Source organism: Epinephelus lanceolatus, chromosome 10 (genome assembly GCF_041903045.1).
Source record: "Epinephelus lanceolatus isolate andai-2023 chromosome 10, ASM4190304v1, whole genome shotgun sequence".
In the NCBI taxonomy this organism is placed as follows: Eukaryota; Metazoa; Chordata; class Actinopteri; order Perciformes; family Serranidae; genus Epinephelus; species Epinephelus lanceolatus.
This window is the reverse complement of record NC_135743.1, coordinates 2,168,293-2,194,743: the sequence shown is the minus strand read 5'-3', so window position 1 is coordinate 2,194,743 and position 26,451 is coordinate 2,168,293. Positions and strand designations below refer to the sequence as shown.

The 26,451-nt window shown below is 42.9% G+C and overlaps 2 protein-coding genes across 4 annotated transcripts; both read left to right on the top strand.

Annotated features, from left to right (window-relative positions):
* The first annotated feature begins 16 nt into the window (after positions 1 to 16).
* trim33l (tripartite motif containing 33, like) lies at positions 17 to 21,067 on the top strand. Of its 3 annotated transcripts, XM_078171267.1 has the most exons (15): positions 18 to 282; positions 6,615 to 6,660; positions 6,810 to 6,945; positions 7,207 to 7,333; positions 8,313 to 8,429; positions 10,448 to 10,562; positions 12,556 to 12,702; positions 14,146 to 14,257; positions 14,539 to 15,993; positions 16,255 to 16,460; positions 17,196 to 17,368; positions 17,502 to 17,613; positions 18,663 to 18,719; positions 20,004 to 20,111; positions 20,206 to 21,067. In XM_078171267.1, the coding sequence occupies exons 2-15, from the start codon at positions 6,631 to 6,633 to the stop codon at positions 20,500 to 20,502; spliced, it is 3,192 nt and encodes a 1,063-aa protein (XP_078027393.1). In that variant the 5' UTR covers positions 18 to 282; positions 6,615 to 6,630; the 3' UTR covers positions 20,503 to 21,067. The 3 variants fall into 3 exon arrangements, with proteins under 3 accessions (XP_078027392.1, XP_078027393.1, XP_033497426.2); XM_078171266.1 differs by having other exon boundaries at positions 17 to 282; positions 14,539 to 16,460; XM_033641535.2 differs by having other exon boundaries at positions 192 to 282; positions 6,815 to 6,945; positions 14,539 to 16,460.
* A 1,034-nt stretch (positions 21,068 to 22,101) lies between these two features.
* LOC117266367 (Ras-related and estrogen-regulated growth inhibitor-like protein) lies at positions 22,102 to 26,414 on the top strand. Its single transcript, XM_033641528.2, has 4 exons — positions 22,102 to 22,434; positions 23,593 to 23,646; positions 23,749 to 23,825; positions 24,366 to 26,414. The coding sequence occupies exons 1-4, from the start codon at positions 22,332 to 22,334 to the stop codon at positions 24,774 to 24,776; spliced, it is 645 nt and encodes a 214-aa protein (XP_033497419.2). The 5' UTR covers positions 22,102 to 22,331; the 3' UTR covers positions 24,777 to 26,414.
* Positions 26,415 to 26,451: the final 37 nt, after the last annotated feature.

Below are 26,451 nucleotides of genomic sequence, written 5' to 3'. Positions count from 1 at the left end.
CGGAAGGATGTTCGGCGTCGTCGGCGCCATTTTGACACCATAAACTTCACAGCGGACGGTGGCGGCGGTGCAGAGTGTTTCTGTCGGTGGTCCAGCTGTACTAAGGTGCTTTTTAATAACGAGTACCGGGCACATGACGTCACGAAGCGCCGGTAAACCCGAACAAACGGAATTAAAAACTTTACCGGAGAGTCATCAGTTTGTTTCTGTTGGAGACGTTTGTTTTCTTCACCTTGTGTCCGTGTGGGCGGAGGAAGACACGGATCTCACTGGAACATAACGGTGAGACTAAGTTTCTTTATACTGTGGAACTTTCCAGTCACTTTTTAAAAACTAAACTTGGACTGTACGTTAATTCCGCTGATGTCTGAACTCTGTTGTGATAAAACTGCCGCACAGAAACACGTTGAATCTGACGTTAATGCGGCGCGTTGACGTTGTGGCGGTTTGTGGCGTGTTATCAGAATCAGAAATACTTTACATTTACTGACAGTCATGGCTGAACGTTTAATCACTGTTGGAGTTAATTAGCTCAGATCTGCTATTTAATCTTGTTTCTCACTTTAACCTTGGTGATGTAAACACCGAGATAGCTCTTCTGAAAAGTCCATAAGGAAAAGTCCCCACGATGGTGCGCGCGCAGCAGGGGGCGGGGCTGTGGATTCATCCCAACACCTGATCTCGTATCCACGTCCACCTCGTCCACCTATCCACCTTATTTTTCACGGAAACACGGAGGCAAAACAGAACGCAGCCAGCTTCCGTTTTTTTTGTGCGACACTTCCGGTCCAGCACTCTTTCCACTGTGTAAATGGGAATCGCCTTGTTGTTTACCTTGCTGAGTTTAGCTATATATATGTATATATCATATTTTTCACGTCACTATATCACCGTTTAGAGTAATCTGATGTTTGTAAAGTCTATATACACAATGACTGAACAAACATTAGTATTTTCTCTGTGTGTAATTAATAACATGGTTATTGTAGATTAGCTGGGCTAACCGTTAGCTGTTAGCCGTTAGCCGTGTCTGTAATAACTCACTAAACTCACAAAGTGGCCCGTGAAAAAAATATTTTCTCCAGCGGATGTCTTAGTTACAACGTGATTGAGCTAACTGGAGTAGTTTCATGTCGTATCCGACAACGGGAGGCTTTTAACGGATGACTAAACTCACAAAGTGGCCCGTGAAAAAAATATTTTCTCCAGCGGATGTCTTAGTTACAACGTGATTGAGCTAACTGGAGTAGTTTCATGTCGTATCCGACAACGGGAGGCTTTTAACGGATGACGATCCTGATGTTAGCTTTGCTGCTAGTGTTAACGTTAGCTGTCCCTGTCAGCTGCAGCCACTGATGCTTTCTAGACATCGTGATTTCCCAAAACTGAATAAATACCACACATAGCAACACAAAACTGCTTTGCTAGCTCAATCATGTTGTAACGGCTGGATGGTTGATGCGTACATGCTGATTCAGGTGCTATCAGAGCCGATCCGCGCATCACTATGGCTTAATGATCAACTCAGTCAATTAAAACAACCCGTCCTGTGTTAGGAGTGTATGTCGCTGACAGAAAGAAAGAAAGAAAAGGGAAAAAAAGATAGAAAAGCAGCGTACACCTCACATATTTATTTCTCACAGTTGCGCACACGTGTGGCTGGCATGCAGAAGCACCGTCTGTGTGTCTGTGTGTCGAGGGTGCGAGCCACAGCTTCAGCTGCTCAGGTAGAGAGGCTGTGTAGCCCGGTGTGTTTTTTCACTGATTCGGTTCTGCAGGTTCTCTGCTGGTACACTGGAGACGGGGATCAAGTAGTTTGTCTCACTCGGGATAGATTGTGCTTTTTTGGTTCATAGTTTATGATTGATGTGCGATTTATTCACGTTTAGAGGGAATAAATTTCCGTTATAACGGAAACGTGGGCACAGTTATCTAACGTTATACAAAATACACAGACTAACTAACTAACTGATTGACTAACATAAACAACTGAAAATTGAAAAAAAATTAGCTTGCACCGTTAGCTCCGGTAAGGGAAAGCATGAGGGAAAGCGGCTGACCAGAAGTCACGCACAAAAAAACGGAAGTTGATCACTATTTACTTCCGTGTTTGAAAATAAGGTGGTATCCACCTTATTTTCAAACACGGCAGTGTATATACATATATATATATATCCACACACACACACACACATATATATATATATATATATATATATATATATATATATATTTAAGCAATATCACACGAGAGGGAGTGATGTTGTACTGTGATATCGTCACGGCTGTGATTCGGTCGTAGGTACGAGGCCGCAGCATCAAAAACTCAGCTCAGCTGCACGACAGTTACAGGTCATGACATCAGAGGGAGTGTAGTGTAAGGTTTAATCTTTAATCAGGTAAAGGTGTTATACTGCATAAGTTGATTAAGAGTAAAGGTTATATAACCATGTTTTATGTATAAGGTCCTATAAAACTGTTTGTTATGCATCTATGTGTGATAAAACACTGTTATACAAGTCTATGTATTCATAACACAAGGGTATGTATTCACATTGAAGAGCACACATATACCACACCATGTACTGTTTAATAATAACACACACACACTAACATTTGTATTGCATGACACACACTCTAATAGTTCACATTGCATGAAAGCACAGGGGATTGTATAGAGAAAGTCTGCAGGTTTCATATGTTTTTAAAAAATAAAGTGAAACCAGGCTCGAACCCAACGGTGGGAGAATTTGTGGATTTCCAGGCCCAGGGATTACACCATTAGGTCATGTTTGGACAAGGGCCCAAGGGGCCTGCCACCAATAGATTTGGACCAGATGGAAAAGGGCTAAAAAGAAAAAGACCTGCCACCAATAGGTTCGAACGCAGGTAGGAAGGACTAAAGGGAAAGGGTGGAGATTCTCTCGAATCTTCACCAGCATAAAAGGGAGAGCGCAGAAAGTGCAACTTTAGTCTTGCTCCGGAGCTGACTCATGAGTTGTATGTGTTGAAGCTTGTGAACACATTAAACTCAATTGTACCAGATTCCATTTGACTCCAGTGTTTCTCTAAGTGTCAGCCAACTGAACCTAAGATCCTAAATCAACTCAGAGGACGATCTGCAAGAGAAGTAGAGGATGAGGTCGGGAGCCATCTGGCCCACTTCCAGGCACCGATTTTCGCTTCTACAGGAGCTGCTGCTGTAACTGCGAGCTCGCAGGCACAGGCTTTACTGAAACATTTGTGACATGACATTCCTTTAAAATGAAAGTGTTTGATAATTATTTAAACATATTAAGATAAGATAAACTTTACTGATCCCACATTTTGGAAATTCACGTCGCACAGACAGAAAATGGAGGGTGACAATGTATACTTAAATAAAAAAATTAAAGATTAAAAATAGAAAGTATATATATATATATATATATATATATATATATATATATATATATGTAATGTATATGTGTGTATATATATATATTACTCACATCTGTGATAGTCAGGCATCCTCAGGGTGAACCACGCGTCTCGCCCAGTGTCAGCAGGGATAGGCTCCACCCCCCTCACGACCCCTAACAGGACAAGTGATTATGGAAAATGAATGAATGAGACAAAATGTCTCCAAAGCAGAAGCACACTAGAAACACATTCAGCAGCAACATGAGTCCAGCTGTGAACATCTGGCCCGTCTGTGTTTCAGTGAACAGTTACACTGCTTTATTTAATTTCTGTCTCCTCCCAGTGGATAATGCGTTATTACAACTAATAAGCCGGCGGCACTTCCATGTACACAGAGTAACACTCGCCACTAGGGATGCACCGAATATTCGGTAACCGAATATATTCGGCCGAATATTGCAAAAAACCTCACATTCGGTATTCGGTGGAATAAGTTAAAAGCAAGGCCGAATAATAGCGGCGTTTAGATAACGCAATCAAACGGCGTGCCGTGACGGGCGGAATAAAATGTCGGTAGTGTGGCGATCCGTCTGTCACCACACTCGCATTTGCGACTAAAAATAGTTTTGAGCGAGCAAAATAGGCTTAAATCATTCAGCACGCTGTGCGAGCAGCCTACAGATTTCAACCAGCAGCAGAAATGAAAGGCGAATCCCACCGATTGTGGGTTGAACGGGGGTCACAGACAGAGACAGTAACGATGGCTTACCAGGCGACAGAGAAGTCGGTTCCAATAATATCCTCTTCTTGGTGTCATGACTGCCCAGAAGTACCTGAACAGCCGAGCCAGCCGAACACAGGTATGTGACGTGTCAGAGGAGAAACGAGCCGTTCACATTTCTCTGTTTGTGGCAGTAATGGCCCACAAACCTCACCGCACTTTAGGGACTGTTCTTTACTTGTCAGGGGAGGAGGGTGGCTGGTTGATTTTTATGTTATTTATTTATTTTATTTTGATCCCCCCTATGTTAATCACTTATTGATGCTGTTTTTGAAGTATGAATAAGTCAATAAGTAATTTATTCCATTGAAATATCATTGATGTATTATAGAAAAGTGATTTATCTTTTTATAAATGACAAAAGGCACATCTGTCTCATTTTCGCTGTGGTATCGTGATACTACTCAGAACCATGATATTTTCATTGGTATCGCACAGTGGTACCGTACCATGACAACACTAATCTGGAGGGGGTTCATCTGCAAAAACTAATGAAAAACTAAACAATGATATTCGGTACTTGGTATTCGGCCAAGCGTTTAATAATATTCGGCTTCGGCCACAAATTTTCATTTTGGTGCATCCCTACTCGCCACACACTGTGTACACAGAGTAACACTCGCCACACACTGTGTACACAGAGTAACACTCGCTTCACACCGTGTACACAATGCTACACAACGTGGCGAACACCAGGCTGCTAACATTACATTACGTTCATAGCACCATTTCCAAGAAAATAATAAAGTACTAGGTCCAGTACATGTAACAGCAACACATACTACTCATAATTATAAACCAAGTCACTTACTTATCCAACAGCAGCAAGGCAACATCCGTGTCTGCCCTCAGCCCAGTTTCTTCCTTCAGGGCTCTCCACTGAGGAAAAGCAACGCCAATACAAATCCTTGTTTGCCTTCTCCGTCGGTCACTTTCCTTCTTTGCTAACAGACCTTCAGCCAAACGTCCAGGCTTTTTCTTTGTGGTAGGATCCACTTCTGAACCGTGTCCCGGCCACTTTTCCGCCATGCTGCTTTCTCTTTCTACCTGCACTCTACCTCTTGCTATGACACTCTCCGCTCTTCCTCCCCCTCCCTTCTTGTTGTGAGGAAGCATTTCCTGTGCGCCAGCGCGGGAATGTCGTCGGTCGACATGCAAACTAAAAATGATATATATTGAAAAATACCGCAAAGTCACGTTTTATCAAATGTTTGAGTTTTGTCTTAATTGTGTGAATTAGAATATAAAAAAGCAGTTTGGAAAAGGCCCAGAACTACTAGTAAAATAAAACGTCTTGAGCTCCTTTTTTAAATCAGGTTAGAGCAGGCTCAGAGATCTCGGTGTAAAGTAGAGGAATAACTGTGAAAATCCTTTATGGGTCTTTTCCACTGTCACTTTGCGCTGCGCCGAGTCAAACCATGCCGTGCCGATTTGCGTTTCCATTATCAGTTCAGAGGCGTTATGACATGTCAAGCTGTGCCAGAGACAGACCGTCTCTGGAGTCAAGCGGGTGACGGTGATGTCTCGCTGACTGCAGTAAGAAACGGCCCACGTTTGAGACAGTTGCCACAACACCTCCCCGTTTGTCTCTGTCCTCACCAGTCTGAGGAACATACTATGTTTTCTCTGATGGAGATCTCTCTGTTGATTTACATGTGTCGCATAAATGTTATCGCAACGATCTGATTAATGTTTGAGGTGTGTAGTGTAAGATTTAATCATTAATCATTAATCAATAAAGTTGATTAAGATTGAAGTTCATATAATGATGTTTTTATGTATCCATGTATGGCAAAACAGCTTTACACAAGTTTGTATTCATATATTGAAAACACACACACATACCATATCATGTACTGCCTGGAAGTGTAATAGTAGACACACACACACACACTCTAAGATTTTATATTGCATGAAGGCACAAGGGACCTTATAGAAATAGTCCCTAAGTTCCATATGTTTTTAAAAAATAGTGTGAACCCGAGTTCAAACCTAATGGTGGGAGAGTTTGGGGATTTCCAGGCTGAGGGAAAAAGATTATACCATTAAGACATGTTCGGGCATGTCTGGACAAAGGCAAAAAGGCCTGCCACCAACAGGTTTGGGCCCGGGTAGGAAGGGCTAAAGGAAAAGGGTGGAGATTCTCTCGAATCTTCACCAGCATAAAAGGGAGAGCTCAGAAAGTGAGTCTTCAGTCTTGCTCCGGAGCTTGTGAACACATTAAACTCGACTGTGCCGGATTCAATTGGTCTCCAGTGTTTCTCTGAGTACCAGTCAACCGAACCTAAGATACTAAATTAACACAGAGGACGATTTGAAGAGAAGGTGAGGACGAGGTCGGGAGCCATCTGGCCCAATTCCAGGCACCGATTTTTGCTTCATCAGGTGTTTTTATTAAAATTACTTAAATAAAATCCTCTCTATCTTTTAGGACTTCTCTCTTCAACATGGAGACGACAGCAGGTTGCAGTCAGCAGGTAACTCATCCTTCAGTTTATTTACCTGAGTGTTTTAGAGTAGAAATATAAAGTAGCATTAAATGGAAACACTCAGGTAAAGTACACGTACCTTAACTTTGTACTGCAGCACAGTACCTGCTGTTAACCCCTTCCTGTCTTCTCTTCAGTGCAGCAGCTGTGACGCCTCCTCAGCCAGATGTTGGTGCGTGGAATGTAATGAAGCCCTGTGCGACATCTGTGTGTCGGCTCATCGCAGAGTGACGGTCACCAGATCTCACCAGATCCTCAACCAACCGCCAGCAGGTTGTTTCTACAGTAGCCCAGAATGGACAAATAAAACACTGGCTTTAGATAGGGCTGTGTGCGTTTAAGAAGTTTTAGTTCTGCAGCATCACAGCTAGACACCACTAAATCCTACAAACTGGACCTTTAAAATAAAAAACAGTTTAATCTGTTTCCTCCTTGGTGTCTCTGTCCTGCTGTTCTCCCTCTGAGGATCAATACAGTTTATTCTGATCGGCTTTTTGTCGCAGGATGTTAACAGTGTCTGTTTTCTGTCTCCAGGACACGTCTCAACTCCTCCCACCAAGTTCTGCAGACACCACCCGTCTGAGCCGCTCAAACTGTTCTGCTTCACCTGTCTCCAGCTCACCTGCAGAGACTGTCAGCTCACGGCTCACATGAACCACAGGTGAGCACAGGTTTAACTCCAAGTACAAGATTATTGTTACAATCAGTAAATCATTTATTGGTCACATGGAATTTAAAAAATGCTGAAGAGGTTTTGCGGCTCAAAATGAGGTGCTTACTCACTGCGGCTACCTGGGGGGAGACCGGGGTCAGCCATGGTGTTTCTGCAGCTACGTCATCCCTCCACCGGGACGGTGTTAACAGCGCCAATCGTAAATGAGTGCCGATGTAGCAAGCTGCAGAGTTTTCAACTTTTCAGAAAACTTTGGAGTGAGATTTGAAGGAAGTTGGGCGGGGTTCCTTTGAAGGGTCGCTGCCATACTAAGGATGAACACAACAGGTCACAGACATGGGCAAAGTGTTTGGTCTGTCAAAATAAACTGTTTGGTAAATTTGGAAGAAGCAAGACAGAAGAGGCTCTGCGCAGGAATCCTGAAGTAAAACCTTTTAAGAACTTTTTAAAGAAAGTTTTCACAGCCTACGGTTTAAGACTCGAGCGCTGCAGGTGAAGTTTGTCTTAGCATCCAAGGCTAACGTTAGCTAACCAGTGGAGACTGGAGGGTGGGCAGTGGGCACCATGTTTCCACATGTTTAATGACGTTAGCCGTCTGTCTGCAGAGCCAACAGATAATGAAATACAAGAAAGAAAACATTAAAAGCATTGAGTGAATTTACAACTGAAAAGGAGCAATGCAAGACTGTAGTGTAACGTCAGGACTCAGGTACAGTGTAACTCACTGGTTAAAAATAAAAATAAACCTAAAAATTTAGAAATTAATTAATTATTTTTTTGATATGATAAACAACATGTTAGGGCACATTAATCAGAGCGTGCACGGCTGCATGTAAACAGGAATATTAGTGTAATATTCATTTTCTTATTGACCATGCAAACTGTTGAGTCGTGATGTCTTTTTCAGAATAAGGGCAAAAACTATTTAGTGTCATGTAAACGTAGTCAATGTCTCTCCTCCTCTCAGGTATCAGTTTGTCAGTGAAGCGCTGGACAGCATGAGGAAGCAGCTGGATGTCTTAGTTCAGCCAATCAGAGCACAGGGAGACACAGTGAGGCGGAATCTGCTGGACATGAAGACCAGGTACAGTGTGCAGAGGATGAATGTGACTGAATAACAGCAACTAACATGGAAACACTTTGCTTAAATGATTAGAAAAATAAAACAATAGGATGATGAATAAACGACAGTTAAAGGAAGACCCACAAAATGACCATTTGTCGATCAATAATTCATTGTGTGTAACCTTGACTTTTTTAAGGAAAACTTTATTTTTCTCACATGCCTTCACAGTGAAAGCAGATTCCAAAAAGGCGAACGTTCTTCATGAATTGAAGTAAACAGGGACCGACAGCTAAACTGCATCAAAACATCTTTTTACAAACTCTCACAAAACTCGTGCAGTATAATCTAGGGCTGGGCGGTATACCGGTTTGTACCGAAAACCGGTATTTATTTTCGTTATGATATGAATTTTTCATATACCGCAATACCGGTGAATAGCCCAAACAACGTCCGGAATGTGCGCGGTGGGAAAGTGTTTCAGCGGGGACCCATTTCACCGCTGCACACCACAGGCACGCTTGAGCAGGTGAGAGTGAGAGCATAGAAAAGTTTAGAGGCGAGAATGGCTGCCAGAGAGAGTCCTGAAAGCAAAGCAACTGTACACGATGACCCAGAAGAACTCATAGCAAAAAGAGCAGTGTTTCCCCTATATGCAACTAGCAGCGGCGCACCGCCGTTTACAATTCTCCTCTGCCCTCTGTATCGCGCATGGCGGAGTTTCGCCCCAATGCGCGTGCGCACACACACACACACACACACAAAGCGCACACACACAGGTAAGCATACTAGAGCACGGCTCGGACTGCATTTTCCTGACCGAAGACGACCCGTCCCGAGTCCGAGACAGTTACGGCCGGGCTCCACCGGGCACGTCAGCGGCGCGACACGTCTGCAGCGCGAGTCCCGTAGCAGCTTGCCCCCTCGGTTAATCAATTACAGTGGCTGCACTGGCAACGGGAGCGGCGCGACAACCCCCGTCTGTCGCGTAACAACTCTCTATTTTACGCGGCTCTTCTATTTTTGTTGCGCTACGCTCCCCTACACGACCCTCCAGCAGATAAAAACTACATGAAGTAGTGTGCTAAACGAGCACAATGTGTTTTTAAATGAATAAACCATTATCAGAGGTGATATGTGATGATTTGTTTTCATGCATTTACCCATGTTTATCCGTGACAATGTGTTAATGTCCGTGGCGGACATTTACACATTGTTCGCCGCGCTTTGGAAAGCAGAGCTAGATGGTAAACAAACATGGCAGCACACCGGTAAGGTAAGACAACACGTTTACATGTCGTTTTCTATATGTTCTCTGACATTTATCCTAACGATATGAGGCGGTCTTTGTGGAAAAAAAGCTTGTTTAGTGGACTAACTTTGCACTTGAAGGTTGCCCGTTCACTTACGTTTTAACAGGTCTGACGCTACTATGCGCCCCGGCTGTATCTAGGCTAACGGCTAACATGCTAACTATTATTTTTATGTCACTAGTCACTTGAAACAAATTTAGGACGATAGGAGACAGGTTGAAATAAACTGAAATTTCCCTTTAATTGTGGACCGTGTTTACTTTCAGTCATGACGAATTTGCACCTTTTTTGGATTCTCTGTTCACCTTGATTAAGCCTTGATTAAGCCTTGATTAAGCCTTGATGAGGCGTGAGAGAAAACCAAAGTTTTCTTCATGAATTCAAGGTACCAAGCGCTGAGTAACTGATATACAAATGGTCTCTTTAATGATTTCTGTTTGAGCTGCTTTTGTTTTTCAAGCTGAACACGTCTTTTTTTACAACATCCATCTTTGTTTTCAGGTTCAGGTTCTCTCGTTAAATCTGTTTCCTTTTCTAAAGATCGTCATCTTTAAACCTCTAACTAACGTATTTAGTTGAGTGAATGTTGTCTGTGGTGGATTAATGATCTCTCTGCAGCACATTTAAAGCCTCTGCCAGTTAATGTTGATGTGAAGTGAAACCAACGGTTAGTATCAAGTATCGATCTCTAAATAAAACCTGTGTGTGTGTGTTGATGTGTTTCAGGCTGAAGGACATCGCTGACAGTAATTTTCTTCTGATGACTGAGCTGCAGCGTTCGTACAACCTTATAACTCAACATCTGAAGAGGAGGATGGAAGACATTTTGTCAGAAGTCAAGGTAACATAGATCATTTTTTTATAAGAATATTTTGGAAAAACAGATTCAGCATGTGTCAGCAGTGGAATCCAACAAATCTAGACTTGTAGTAGCTGCTAGGGCTGATTGGTCCATGAATGCTGGAATTGACAAGCCACTTCCTGTTTGGTTGCGAAACATGGAAAAATCAGCACCTTGCCAAGGTGACATGGTTTGATGAAAACTCAAGCTTTGAGTTCATTTTTTATGTCAAAAATTGAAAGCAATCAGATTACATCTCTGTGAGGAGTTTGTGAAGGTATGACCCCTGGAAGTGGCCAAAAATGCACAAAAATTACACATTCAATCCAAAATGTCTGACTTCCTGTTGGGTTTTGAGTATGGCTCCAAGAGACTTTTTTGTACATCTCGAGATTTTACTTGTGCCTGCCAAGTGTTGTACATGTAGGTGAAACCAGCTTCGCGGGCTGCTTCGTCAAAATTTAATAGAGCGTGCTACTGAGCCATTTTTTTCACACCCAATCATGACACCTATATCAGCAGTAAACTCACACCAGTTCTGATTTGTGTGCAAAGTTTCGTGAGTTATCAAGCACCTTAAAAGGATAGTGCACCCAAAAATGAAAATGCAGCCATTATCTACTCACCCATATGCCGAGGGAGGCTCAGGTGAAGTTTTAGAGAGGAGGTAGCAACAAGGCTTCACTCACTTTTCTCCAAGCCCAATCCTTTTGTGTTCTGTCTGACGTTGTAGTACTGACGCTGAGTGGTAGAGCTCTGGGTGCCCACAGACATCCACAATAAGTTTGTCCTCCATTTCTAATGCTCTGTAACATCAGGAGAATCTCACCCACATCTCAGCAGTAATGAGCTGTCATGACGTAGCATCGCAAATCTCTTGTGTAGAGAACGGCCTCTCTGGACTTCCCTTGAACCAGTGTTATCAATGAACAAGACAACAAGAGAACACCGAAGGGTCAAATGTTTAGGACTCACGCCTGTATTATCCCCGCCTGGACAAAACCTTCTTTCAGCCATCCTTAGGCCAGCAGGAGTTAAATAGTCACTTGCCATCATAAAGTATCCAGCCTTGGGGCAAAACGCGGTGATGAACGACCCACTAGTTGTCTTGAGACAATGCTTCTTTTCTCAGCCTCATGCTGACCATTCACATTGCCCCGAGGAAATCACGCCCTCCACTCTCTTACCAAATGTTTCTGTGTGACAGAATTGAAATGTCTGTTGGAAGTGAGATACATTTTATCCATATAATATATTTGGAGTTAAAATATAGTCGGGTTTTTAATCAACTTGTTTCCATGAATATGTGCTTCCTCATTTTGTTTTTCATTATATGTTGCAACTATAGGTTAGTCTATAGTGTGTGTGTATTTGAATTAGGCTATCCTGTACTTTGGTGATACACGTGGTATCTATAATCTAGGATTCCTTAGATAAATATTTTGCGCATCCCTGCGTTCCCAATTTAACATACTCTCTCACTATCACCAAATTAAATAACTCAAACAAGTGTTACTTCTTATTTTAATCCATTTATACATACTGTTGATTTTGTGTTATTTTATATTATCCTCATTCATTTATTCAGTTGTTACCCAGTGTTCAGTGTCATCACATCGTGAGTTTAATCCCTCGTTTCTCTTGTGTCTGCTCTCAGTCACAACTCTGAACAGAGTGGATAAGATTCATGATCGACCAGTTTCTTTCTTACTTTTTCTTGATTTCTCGATATATTCTACACACACTTCCCACATCAACGAAACAAAGAGACACAAAGAAAAACAGCACAAAATAAACAACAACACATTCACCCACAAAAACAAACAAGCTGGACCTCAGTATCTTCAGATGTAAATGTCCTCACAGTCAATCTGTCCTGAAACACACCAACACAAACAAAAAACAGCTTTAAGTTCAGAGGCCATATTTCTAATGTCCCCAGTGATCGATCGGTTACTAGTTCTATGTGCTTAATGTTTGTGTTTCTGAGCAGAAGGTGTCTGAGTCGGAGCGCGAGCTGATTGTCAGGAGGATGAGAAAGATGAAGCAGCTGCAGCAGGATCAACAGTCAGTGACTGAAATTGCAGAAAAAGCCAGAAACACCAACGACCTGTCGGCCCTGCAGACCTTCACAGATCAGGTACATCTTTCAATGGTTTAATGTCTGGAACTCTTTCATCTACAGAGTTTGCTCCTGGATAAAGATCCCACATGTTAATCCTTCAGCTGAAGGTGATCACAAGCACACATGGAAAAACCCATGATGCACTGCAGGAAGAGTGTATCTCTCAGTGTATCTGTAAGTAATGTCATTCAGATTAAATCTCTTAAAATAAAGTCAAGCAGCAAGTAACAAACACACTTGTTATTGCATTTCTAATGGCCTCGTCACACCCTCCTCGTTTGATCAGGACCAAAATTTCAGGTGTAAAAACTCCTCAGACCCAAAGAGGCGGTTTCAGTCCGGATCAAACTGAACCATGGTTCAGTTTGTGTCTAACGTGGAAACATTTTTGGATGGTTTGGACTTATGGGTTACTGACACTTAGGGGGGCCAAACACATGCTGCGTTTTTATAAGGACCTCAAATTCACTGTTTCCAATATAGACACGCGACAGGCACGCTAAAATAGAGCACCTATTTTTCAGGGCGCAGAGAAACATAATTCTATCTTAGAACGCAGCAGCACACACTGAATGGAATGTGATGAGGAACAACCAATCACAGCCGACAGATATCTTTCTGTTCTTCGGAAATATGAGTGTATGATAAATAATGAAATGTTGCTCAGTTTAGTGCAGAGCTGTCAGAGCAAACAACGTCTGGAAGAAGATCAGCTCTGCACTCAGGATTTCAGGTAAATAGGCTGTGATACAGTGCTTGATAAAGTTGCTTAGCAACCTCAAACGCAGCCTGCCGCTGCGCTCTTGAAAGCTGGCACAGAGCAGGCATAAGAGTAGCACCCAGCGTCTGACCTCAGGTTTTCCAGGCGGTTAAAGACGCAGCATGTGTATGGCGTCTAAATCATTTTCTGGAAGGATACGAGAGGATGGCAGAGCCCAAATACAGACCAATCAATGTCAAGTATCGGAAGACGCAGCTTATGTAGGTGATTGTTTTTTCCTGCTTAGAGAATTATAAGAGGGCTGCCTTTGTCAAATTTTGTCCTGCCTCCAGCTCTCGACAAAACTGACAGGTGTCACAATGGAAAACACCCTTTTCTATAATAATAATAATAATAATAATAATACATTTTATTTGGAGGCGCCTTTCAAGTCACCCAAGGTCACCTTACAGAGCGTAGAAGATAAAAGACATCATTAAAACAAAACATCAACATAAAAACAAGCACTGTACTCGGTGGGTTTCTGTCATTTGTAACAAGATGGTGGTGCTGTATTGAAATCAGCGCAGTGCACTGTGAAAGGCTGGGAAAGACACACTTTGAAGCAGGTAGCCCAGCTGTAATAGAGACGCAAATCCCTGCTGTGCCAATCAAACCAAACCAAACCAGGTTGTGAGTGTTTGAAAAGTGTAAGCGATACAGAGCCAGTCTGACCTCGTGGTGTTTCCTGTCTGCAGATTCAGTCTTACCTGAAGAATCCTCCTGATCAGGACTCGTCTCCTCCTGTGACAATGTCTCTTCTGTCAGTCATCACCGACTCTGTGTCTTTGGAGGCCATTTTGAACTTTGGTGAGTTAGGATATCAGTGGTGGTTTGTCCCCGTGTTTATATCATTTCATTTTGTCTTCAGTTTAGTTTCGACCTCTTCAGTTAAAAAAAAGTTAGTTAAGTGTTTAGTGATTGAATATTTAAAGAAATGTTTGATTTAACAGGTTTTATTAAAAATTTTAATGTTGTGTTCCAGTTTTCTAACACTGATGACATCACGTTTGTCATTTTTCTGATTGGCTCTAATGTCGATGACAGTTTATTGGCTGTTCCTGCTGCTGACGTGACGTTTCTGTTTCCAGGTAAACTTGACATAAAATGGGTCCCCTTTGCCGTCACTCAGACGTCCAATCTAAACACTCCAGCAGCCGCCGCCGCCTCCTCCTCCTCGTCCTCCTCCTCCTCGTCCTCCTCCTCCTCCTCCTCGTCCTCCTCCTCCTCCTCCTCCACCCTCCCCCAAAGCAGGACTGCTCAAGAATCATCTGTCTCATCTGTCCCATTTAACTGTCCCTCTGCTTTGTCAAAGTCCTCATCCAATCAGTTGAGTCCTCCTCCCTCCTCCAGCCTGAGCATCATCCAGTCCAGTGCTCCTGTGACTAAGATCACTGCACCGACCTTTACTCCAGATGTCCAGCATCCTTTCTCATTGTCTCACCTGAAGAAGAACCAAACAAAAATGTCAGTGCCTGTTTCTACTTTAGGGAACCTGGAGCCTGTGGGCTACCTTGTCCCCCACTCAGCAGGTCCGTCTCCAGGCACCAAACTCCAACTTTTGAACCAACCGACCGCCCCCGGTCAGAACCAGTCCGCCGCCATCATGCTGAACTACACTCAGGCTCTGTACCAGGTGTCCTGCTTCACCCTCCCGTCTGTTGTGCCTCAGTTTTACACGATGCGCAGTCTGACCTCAGCCACAAACACCCAGGATAAACAGCAGAAGGGACCATTCAGCTCCGTCTCAGTCAATCATCAGGTACTTCCTTCAGCCACCACAGGAAACAAGAACTCTTCCCAACCAGGTGTCACGGTGCTGCCAAGCCACGACCCAAAATCAATGCATCAACCTCTGACAGATATAAACTGTCCTACAGCCAGCAGCCCTGCGTCCTCCAGCCAGCCTCTCACCCCTGCTACTGACTGTTTCACCAAGGACAAACGACCTGTGCCAGAACCTCCAGGATGTTTACACCCCTTTACCCCCCTTGATATCAGCCCTCATTCTTCTACTCTGAAACACCAGCAGCAGAGTCCTGTAGTGAGGGCGGTGGCAGACTCCGCCTGTGACCGCAGCGTACAGCAGGTCGCAGTGAGGCGGCAGGAACCTGCAGAGAACGAACCAACGTCCACAGTGTCTGGGGATCCTGCGCCTGCAAGGGAACCATCTGCACCTGTAGTGTCGGATATAGAATCTGCTCCTGAAGTAACAGACAGAAAGGCTGAACCTGAACCTCAAGTACTGGAGACCAGCGCTGAACTTGAACCTGAAGTATCAGACGGAGAAGCTGAACCTGAACCGCAAGTACTGGAGACCAGCGCTGAACTTGTACCTGAAGTATCAGACGGAGAAGCTCAACCTGAACCTGCAGTACTAGAGACCAAAGCTGAACCTGGACCTGAAGTATCAGACGGAGAAGCTGAGCTTGAACCTGAACCTGAAGTATCAGACAGAGAAGCTGAGCTTGAACCTGAACCTGAAGTATCAGACGGAGAAGCTGAACCTGAACCTCAAGTACTGGAGACCAGCGCTGAACTTGTACCTGAAGTATCAGACGGAGAAGCTCAACCTGAACCTGCAGTACTAGAGACCAAAGCTGAACCTGGACCTGAAGTATCAGACGGAGAAGCTGAGCTTGAACCTGAACCTGAAGTATCAGACGGAGAAGCTGAGCTTGAACCTGAACCTGAAGTATCAGACGGAGAAGCTGAGCTTGAACCTGAACCTGAAGTATCAGACGGAGAAGCTGAGCTTGAACCTGAACCTGAAGTATCAGACGGAGAAGCTGAGCTTGAACCTGAACCTGAAGTATCAGACGGAGAAGCTGAAGAAGGGAGCTCAGTGATTGGATACCTGAACTGCGGTCTTAGCCAATGGCAGCCCAGAGTGTCTCTGTACAGGCTGCCTGTATCTTTGCCCCGCCCCGGACACCCCCTCCCTGGTTTTCGTCTGGTCCTCGGAGATGCTGAAGACGAGATTTTCCTGGAAGAGATGAGCGATGACAGTCAGGTAGGAGGTCACCTCTGAATCATAATCAATATTTTACAAATCAGGGAATCAACGTGTTCTCGTACTTTAACTGACTCAGACTAACATGCTGTGACAAACAATCCTGTTAATTCTCATCAAGACAACCTGGTTCTTTGAAGGCAGTTTGAGGTTTGATTGTCTTGAATAATAGCGCGCTCTTATTTTGAAATAAAGGTAAGAAGGGCAGAAAAATGAAACCATGAATCAGTATCAAGTGATTGGCTGAGCACTGATCATGTGATTGCAGTGATGAGGTGTGAAGCTGAAGGAATACCTCACCTGCAGTGACCATTTGTTTATCACTGCCGTTACTCACTGCGTATTATTTTAAATTTGTAAAGAAAACTTTGATTTTCCTGCACTCCTCCTCGGTGGAAGAAGAATTCAAAAAAGCTGAACATTCTTCATGAACTGAAGTAAACAGCAAAACATCCGTTGACAAACTTTGACACGACTCGTGCAGTATAATCCAAGTCTCCATTCTGTCACTGACCATGCGAGCGAGCGGTTGGGAGGCGGGGTTAAAGGAAATGCGAGTGCGCTTTCTCTGTGTGTCACATGATGCAGAAGATCTGGGTCATTTTACACCTGAAGTCTGACGTTTTTTGCTTCATGTGCTGCTGAGCAACTCTCCCAGGACTGAACGGGGCCCCGCCTCCAACGCTGTATCCACTTCTCTTTATACCTTCATGGTTCCTCTCTGCTGTGTTACAGTCTGACGATGATGACATCATTGAGATACTGCCATCATCACCAGAGTCACCTGTGATGCTGATGATGGTCACGTGCTCCGCCTGTCGATCAACCAACGGTTCAATAGTCTGCACAGCCTGCGGTCGAGGATATCACCGAGACTGTCACATTCCACCTGTCGGACCTCACATACGGTAACCATCAGTCAGAGCCTACTTGAGCCTGAAAGCAGCGAAGCAGAAGTGTCTCCTGTGTCGATGTCTGTCAACAGTCACTATCTTTTTAAACCTTCTTGGTGTAAATGTGGCCCTCCTCTTTGTCTTCCAGGTCAGAGTGGATCTGCTCTCTGTGTCAGGACCTGTCAGACCCCTCGGACCCCTTCAGCTGTGACAGACCTCCGAGACTTCAGAGTTACGGTCTCAGTCTGCTGGACCAGAGGGTCAGAGTCCACATGTCGATCTCTCACAGTGTTTCCTGTTGTGTGAGCTGTAACAGTAGTTGTGTGGATAAAAGCAGAAACAGGGACGAATTCACAAAGAATGGATTGAGGCTGCTGACAACACCATGAATTTAGCATCACTTTTAACCGTTATCTGCCCCGTCTTAAGGTGCGAGTCACAAAGGATACGGCACTGATGATGTTACAGTGCAGAGTTTTGCAGATGAGTGCAGTTTGACCCTTTTTCGGGTCTGATTGTAGTGAATGTGACAAAGTATAAATGTTATAAATGCACCGAGAGCACAGCAGGTAGAAAAACAGCAGAGACAAAAAGGGAAAAAGAAAAGTTACAGGTCCTGACTGAAGAGGTGCAGAGGTATTCCTCAAAACAGGCAGGAATTTAGATCGTTTTATTAACTGCTCCTGTTGTGTTAGCTCATTGTAACGGGCAGAGAGAGCAGGAGGAGAGGAGGAGGAGAGGAGGAGGAGGAGAGCTGCTCACGGAGACGATCCCTCAGCGCTGTGTTGAGCAGCATCAACAGATGATCATCAGAGTTCCTTTCACTCCACCATTACTAACAAATTCTAATTCTGTGGGGAAAAAACGCTCAAAATTGCAACATACTTTGCAGTTTTTCAGAAGAGCTGCTGTGATTTAGTGCATTTCAGATCTTAACAAAGTCCAGGAGGGGCTGACTGATCTCTGTGATTTAGACTGTTTCTGTAACGAGGCTCATTTGCATAGAAAGTGGCCAAATGTTTGTTTATTACCTCATTTAAATACATGTAAATATCACAGGAGCTCTGAGACGCTGTTTGCTTGGTGGTGCAGTTTGGGGTACGAATAACCAACTGGAGACGAGCTGTTAACAAATGTTATATTAATATTCACACATCAGGAGCAGAGGGAAACACGACTTTGAGTTGTGTTTTATTTTTGTGAAATTCAGTGTAAATTGAGTTCCATGTGGAGAGAAACTTCGCTGTTGTAACTTGTTCCTTTGTGTGTGACGATTGTTTTGAGCTGCTGTGTTTTGTGTGTTTCACAGAGGTGTGAGAGTCTGCTGCTGCAGCTGATGGTCGAAGGCAGCGCTCAATTTTCTCAGGTCAGTTTGTCCACAGTGAGATCTGTAGCAGACCGTAACAGACGCACTGATCCACTGCTTTCAAACCAACAACTCGTTGTGGCTCCTGTGAATGTGGATTATATTCTATACATGTTTTTTATAAACATCAAACATCAGTATTTTCTTTTCATGTCACTTTGTACATCTCACTTCACTGTGTTTGTCTGACAGCTTTACTTATTTTACAAAATTCAGATTTGTAAACAAAGAATATATGAGGAGTTTATAGAATCAGATGTTCTCTTATAAATGTAGTTGAAACAAATACAGCTGAAATTGAAAGTCCAGGAAACAAATAATCGATTGACAGAAAATTAATGTTTAAAACACAAAAGTAACGCACACCAAGAATTATAACGAGGTGCTGATCACTGGCAGTAGACTTGATTATAGATCACATATGAATATAGGTTATAGGCCACACCGTACAGGTGAGTGAAAAACAGTTTAGAGGCCGTCAACAAATAAAGACTTCAAAACCGAAGTGTCAGGAGCTGCAGCCAATCACATGTCAGCAAAACAAATGACAACAGCTGCTACATCATCGACCACATTTCACTTTGACGTACATGTTTTCAGTTCACCTTATTCAAAAATGTTAAAATACAGAAGTGTTTAGTGGTTGTAGCAGTATATAGAAAATTAAAACTATTAAAACTGAAACAGTTTTGACGGCTGAAGTCATTTTTCTCTCAATCATTTCATGGTTTCAGATTCACAAACTTTTCCTTTGAATAATGTTAATAACTGTAATGCATCAGTGATGTCGAGGTTAAACAAACACGTGAAGGTGTCACTTTGGACTCTGACTCATTGTCACAAACATTTCTCACTATTTTTAAACCAATCAATCCATAATTTTATTAAATAATCAGCAGATTAAATTAATTATCCCTTCAAAATTAGCTCCACCTCAAAAAACTCCAACAATAAAATCTTGTTTTTCTATTAATGCATGAGGCAGAATCATCTAATGACATCAAATACAACAGTGTAACAGTCACAGAGGACAGTTTTATACTTTTTAATTATTTTCTACTGATCATACTGACGTACTTTTACACACACTTTCAGTGCAGGAGTTTGACTTGTAACAGAATATTTACTGCGTGTTGTTTGTACTTTTACTGCAGTAAAGGATCTGAACACTTCCTGTGTGTGTAACAGTATATTTACCAGCAGGTGGAGCTCTAACAGAAGCTGCTGCTGCTGCTGATGATGATGATGATGATGATGATGATGATGATGTGTTGTTGTCTTCAGTCTCAGGTGATGTTGGTGTCGAAGCGTCTGACAAGTGGTTCTCCTTCATATCAAACACCTGCAGAGTTCCTCTCAGACATCTGGAGTCTGTTCAAAGACACATCACAGGTACAAAAACGTATTAGTTATCAGTTATTACAAATCATCACGTCCCTGATTGGTCGTCTGAGCCGTCACTTAGCCGTCTCTCTCGTGTCTCCAGGACGACGACGTTCTGAACAAACTGCAGGACCGTCTGCAGCGGCAGTGGTTGACAAGTTTAAAGCTTCTTCCTTCAGTCAGCAGCAACACTGATGGAGTCAGAGGTGCGTTCAGCTCCAACATGTCCGACACACGAGAGGTCACCGGGGGGGGAAAGGGGTCAAAGGTCACAACTGAGAAGAAGGAAGTGATCAGCAGCGAGTCCAAACTGAGGGAGACGAGGAAGAGGCTGAGAGAGTTTCTGGATCTGATGGAAACATCCCGAACCAAGAGGACGAAGGCGGACGACCGCTCCTGAGAGTGAACTATGACATCACGACCTAACAATGTTGAAACCGTTTCCTCTTCCTGTCACATGATGCTGCAGAGTTTCAATTACGTACTTTTTTGTTTGTTTGTTTGTTTGTTTGTTTTGGTCTGTGTCAGGCCCCCACGAAAGCAGCTCCGCTTTGTAGACATTTTCTTCTCAGCGGCTGCTTGTGAAAAATCTCCTGTAGCTCAAAACTCATTTCCCCACAGACCGCCGTTTGAAAGAGACGTCTGTAAAACAGTCGACACCTTGAAGTGCCGACAAGGTCAAACTGTGACTCTTAATGTTCTGAATTTTTGAGCCAGGGTGGTTTTAATTTTGTAAAAGTTTACTGGAGCTGAGAAAAGTGATTAAAATATCTGTGACATCATCACAATGTAAGGTCAATGAGCTGAGCTGGAATTGGTGGGCGGGGCCAGTGGGAGAAACACTACTGTGCCTCTTTAGTGGGTCACATACCTCTGAAGTTATTATCATACGTCTGTGGTCTGTTTTTTGTATTTAACTTTATTTATACTCAGTGTTTTATAATAAACAGCATTTTTTTCAATGAGTTATTGTCCATGGGTTTGTGGGGTGGGGTTTGCTGTGTACATGGGACACCCGTTGTACCCGCTGAGCTACTGGGGACCCTTCCATGAGGATTTCTGATTGTTTATGATCCAAGTTGCATCATAAAACTTAACATGACCACTCAACAGTGCAGATGATAAATGAGAATGTTTTTAAGCTCTGAAGGTCTTTACGTTTTCAGGAGGTTTTAAGTGTAACGTTTAATTTACGACCTCGATACCAGAAAAATTGGGACAAGTAAAACATAAAACATGAATCAAAACAGGATTCAATAATTTGTAGATCTTTTTATTCCTCCACGCTGAAGCCATTGTTTTAGGAAGAGACGCCTGTCCGTCCCAGTTTTCAAGAAGGCCTAGAGGGTATTTCTACAGATTTGGCACAAACGTCCACTTGGACTCAACTATAAACTGATCCGAGTTTAGTAATCAAAGGTCAAGGTCACCATGACCTTGTTTCCATCTCATTCTCGTGAACGCAATTTCTCAAGAACAGCTTTGAGGGAATTTCTTCAGATGTGGCACAAACATGAATTGATTAGGTTTGGTGGTCATAGGTCAAAGGTCAAAGTCACTGTGACCTTGTCTGTCTCATTCTGATGAATTTGATATCTCAAAAATGCCTTGAAGTAATTTTTTTCTGAATTTGACACAAACGTCCACGTGGATGGGAAAATAAACTGAGTAGAATTTTGTGGTTGAAGGTCAAAGGTCAGTGTGACCTCACAAAACAGGTTTTTGGCCATAACAGATGTTTGCAGTCAGTGATGATGATGACGGTGAACGAGTCAGCAGTTAACAGAAATTTAATGTTCAGTTTTAGACCAACAGGAGACGATCAGATTTAAATGAACTCAATTTGTTTCCTCTGACGTAACTTAAATCTGTCAACATGTAGCACACAGGATATATTATATGTACAGCTCATGTAGTCTGCTGAATGTACACTGGGAAATAAACAGTTAAACCTGTGAGGACAACAGTGTGGGTGAAAACAACACACACACATACACACACACACACACACTCTGTGATCTCAGTCCAGCTTCTCATTAACACTAATGACTCAACACTGACCAATCACTGACTGCAGTCTGCTCTGAGGCCCCGCCCCCAGGGTCTATATAAAGACCTGTCAGCAGACCAGGACCTAAACCTGAACCTGAATCAGGAGACCTGAGCCCAAGCGAGGAGACCTGCTGTGGGACCTGTCAGAACTTGTAGTCCAGACCGTGTGGAGCGAAGATGGTGGTGGAAGTGAAAGGTCGGGTGGAGGCGATGGAGGGGAACCAGCAGAGAGTGGAAGCAAACATCCTGCTGCTGGGAGCTCACAGCGTCGGAAAGTCTGGTGAGAAAACTTTACCTCCAAACACAGAAATGACCAAACTCAGTTTCTGTCCAGTTTTCAGGTTCAATTTATACCGAAAATGTTTAATTTGATATTTGTTTCTCTTTTTACTGTCTGGTTTTATTTTGAGGTTTTTTATTTATTTCAGATGATTGTTTGTTTTTAGTTTAATTGTTTTAGAATTTCTGTCGGCTGGATTTTAATGTGGAGCTGACGGGAAGATTAAAAAGTTTTGTAATTAATGTACTGACAAACACCCGGGGATAGATATGATGTCCTGTTTGAATGTGAAATAACATTGTTGAGAAGAGGAAGAAGAACCTGCCAGACACTGTGTAACATCCCCATGTTTAAATTTATATTGTTATTATAGACAGATAAACTGAAGGACAAAATGTAAACTAGGTGCTTTTTAAAAAGTGTTCTGCTCTGGTTGTTTTATGTTTGTTCTCCATACGAGGATCTGTGGTCTATAGTCAATGAATCTCGCTCTAAAGCGATCAGTTGATTCATAAATTAATTTGAAATCAGGCAGCAGCATTTTTCATTTTGTTGTTTAAATGATTTTATCAGTTATTAATTTGTAGAAACTGTTTGAAACACAGAAAAAAAACATTTATATCAAATATAAAATCAACTGGAGAACTGAATCAGAACTGATGTAACGCGTACAGAAGAGTAGGGATGGTAATTCATAAGATTTTATTGATAACAGTGCCATTATCAATTCAGCTGATTGATCCGATTCTTTACTGATTTCTGATTAATTTTCTGTGTGGAGGACAAAGTGCTCTCGCCACAGGTTTTCAGTGTCCGTACAACTATATAATCCACTGAGTCTGAGCACAGCGTAGATCAGGGGTGGGAAACAAGTTCTCTCTCTCCAGTGTCTCTGAGGCTTTGACAAAACCTGTTAAAATTAATAACATTTCTTTTAACATTTTAAGTTTCATTTACCATGTTTGTAGGCCTACACTGAATCTTAATGTTCTCTGGTTTAAGAATGTGTTGCCTATACACTGAGGACAAAACAAGTTTTAACATTTTATCAAAATAAAATGTGCATCATCATCATCATCATCATCATCATGCGAACCTGAGACTGATTCTGGGTTTCCTGCCTTTATATTAACGATCTGTCCGTTTGTCTGTCTGCAGCTCTCACCGTCAGATTTCTGACCCGGAGATTTATCGGAGAGTATGGAGAAATTGGTAAGAACCCACATCAATCCTCAGAGTGACTGTATTTGTTATTATTATTATTATTATGATCAATATATAATCAGCTGATCTGATGTTTCGATCTATTTTCAGAGTCTGTGTACAGTCGAGTCGAGCGGATCGACGGTCAGGAGGTCTGCTTTAACATCTTGGACTCTCTGTACACACAGGTAACAGATAGACAGACACACACACACACACACACACACACACACACACATTCTTGTACTTTTATCTTTGAGGACCTTCATTAACATAATGCTCTCCCTGACCCCTCACCCTGCCCTGAACCTAACTGTTACACGAACCCTAAAACCAAGTCTTAACCATCAATCAGGCTTTTGAAGAAGTGAGGAACAGCCAAAATGTCCTCACTCTGTTATTACATGTCATAGTCCTCACAATGTAGCACATACAAGTAGAAACACTCACACACACAGAGGTTATACGAGCTTTAAATTCTAATTCATGGGAAATTTATTTTGAAAGTCTCTGCTAAGTGAATCTGCTGAGAGCTGAACGCGTTGTGTAAAAACTGTGTTTGTATTTGTGGAGAGAAGTTTGAGATTTTCTCATTCACATCAATACAGTTTGATCACAGCAGCATCTGGTGGCCATCAGAGGAACTGCAGCTCAAATATTCTCTTCTCACTGAAAATAAATGTTTATTTGAATCATAATTGACGATACATTTATTGTTTGGTTGTCAGGACGGTGAGATGAGTCCGTCCATCAGTGACAAACAGCTGCAGTGGGCCGACGGGATCATCCTGGTCTACAGTATCTGCGACCGTCGCAGCTTCGACGTGGTCCGTCTGCAGCTGCAGCAGATCCGTCGCAGCAGGAAGCTATCGTCCGCCCCTGTCGTCATTGTGGGGAACAAACGAGACCTTAGCAATCATCGCAGTGTCTCCGGTGAGGAGGGACGGCTGCTCGCTCTGTCTCAACACTGCGCCTTCTTCGAGGTGTCAGCCGCAGAGACGTACCACGGCGTCCTGCTGGTGTTCCACCAGCTGGTCGACCTTGTCAGAGAGAACCGAGCGCTGAGGAAGAGCTTGGCCGGTGTCCGAGGGATTGTCCGGAGTGTGTCCGCCGTGTTTGCAAAGAAACGAGCCGAGTAGACGAGAATGGAAGAACCCACGGTGACATCACAGTGAACACTTCCTGTCTTCATGAGGGAAGGTCAGAGGTCAGAGAGGTGATGGACAGAGGCAGGTTGGAAGAACGTGTTGACGTGAAGTTGGTCAAAGAAGGTCGTAGAAATGTTTTGTTTCAGAGCGACGTGAGACGGCCCGAGCTGACTCGACAGAAAAACATGCATGGAGACTTTTAGCCAAGCTGGCACCATGGCAACTGCCGAAACATCTAAACAGTGATGACAGTGGACTGATTGTGATGACATGTGATTCATCATTCGTGTTCATGTAATGATCCTTACCTTTCATCCAGCGCCATCATCAGGTCATCATATTAGTGTTTAATGACCTTCACATCAGCCTCACCTGTACTTTAGGTTTACTGCTACAGAGCTAATGTTAGCTAAGCACTAACACGCTAAACATACATGGTGAACAGGGTTAACATTGTAGCTGCTGCACTTTAGCATGTTAGCATTGTTACTGTTAGCATGTTAGCATGTTAGCAAACAAATCCTCATCCTGCTCCTCAGAGGATGAACCCTTCACATTATAATGCTACTGTGGCTGTGATGAACCCTGCAGCCTCTAGAGGGCGCTAACTGGATATGAGACATGTTTCCAGTAAACTTTACTGGTGTCACTGGAAACTTATACTGTGTTTAACTCAACATATTTGTTGATAAAAATCTGTTTAAATGTTTATTTATTGATTCTTGTTTGTTTGTTTGTTGGAGTCATGATTTCAACCTTGTCCACACGGTCACGGGTGTTTTTTGTGTCTTTTTTTGTGTTTTGTTTTTTTGTCCAACAAACTGCGTTTTAGGTCACTGAAAACAAGCCTTTAGTAAAACTCCGTCCAGGCTGAAGGTTTTTAGAAACTTTTTTTTTTAGTGCAGCCTAAAATGGATCAAATCCAGACAGTGAAACAGGTCATTTTATGACGGTTGTGATGCTCAAAAAAAGTCTCCACTGAGTTATTGACGTCTCTTTCGCCATGTCAGTCAATGGTAGCAGTCTTTTTGGGCTGCAAAGCATCCCTAAGTGGTGAAATTACACTGTTTTGCCGCCACAACAATTGGCTTCAAAGCTCCTGGTAGAAGACTTTATGTTGTTGTGCAGCCGTGATGAAGTCCTCAGGATCTGAAGACCGGAGTCAGTGTTGGTGTTTCGACTGAGCCAACAGTTAAAAATCCAGCGTCTCTGATTTAAGATACCGTCACAGGAAGATGAAATATATTGTTGTTAGCCCTGTTACGAGGTCTGGTTAAGATATTAAAGAGGATTGTGTAGATTTTAGTTGGACTGTCCCAGGCCCAAACTTCTCAGGACAACATGGTGGCAGCCATCTTGAATCCCAAAAGGCACCATGGCTCTTGACAGAGCTTCAGTTGTGTTGTTGTTTAATTTGGAGGAGGGAAAAACCATGTTTACAGAAACCCCTGTGTCTGTGTGGAAATGATTTCTGGTTCACAATGTTTCAGTTTATTATCATTATTTCACTTTCTGAGCGTGGTGACGTTCACCAAACACTGCTTGTGTAAATAAATATTTATACATGTTGATGTGATGGAAACAGAACAAGCGAAGGTCAGATGTGAAACTTCAGATGTTGAAAATGACTCATGGTGCTTTTTTTTTGTTTTTAAATAAAAGCTGA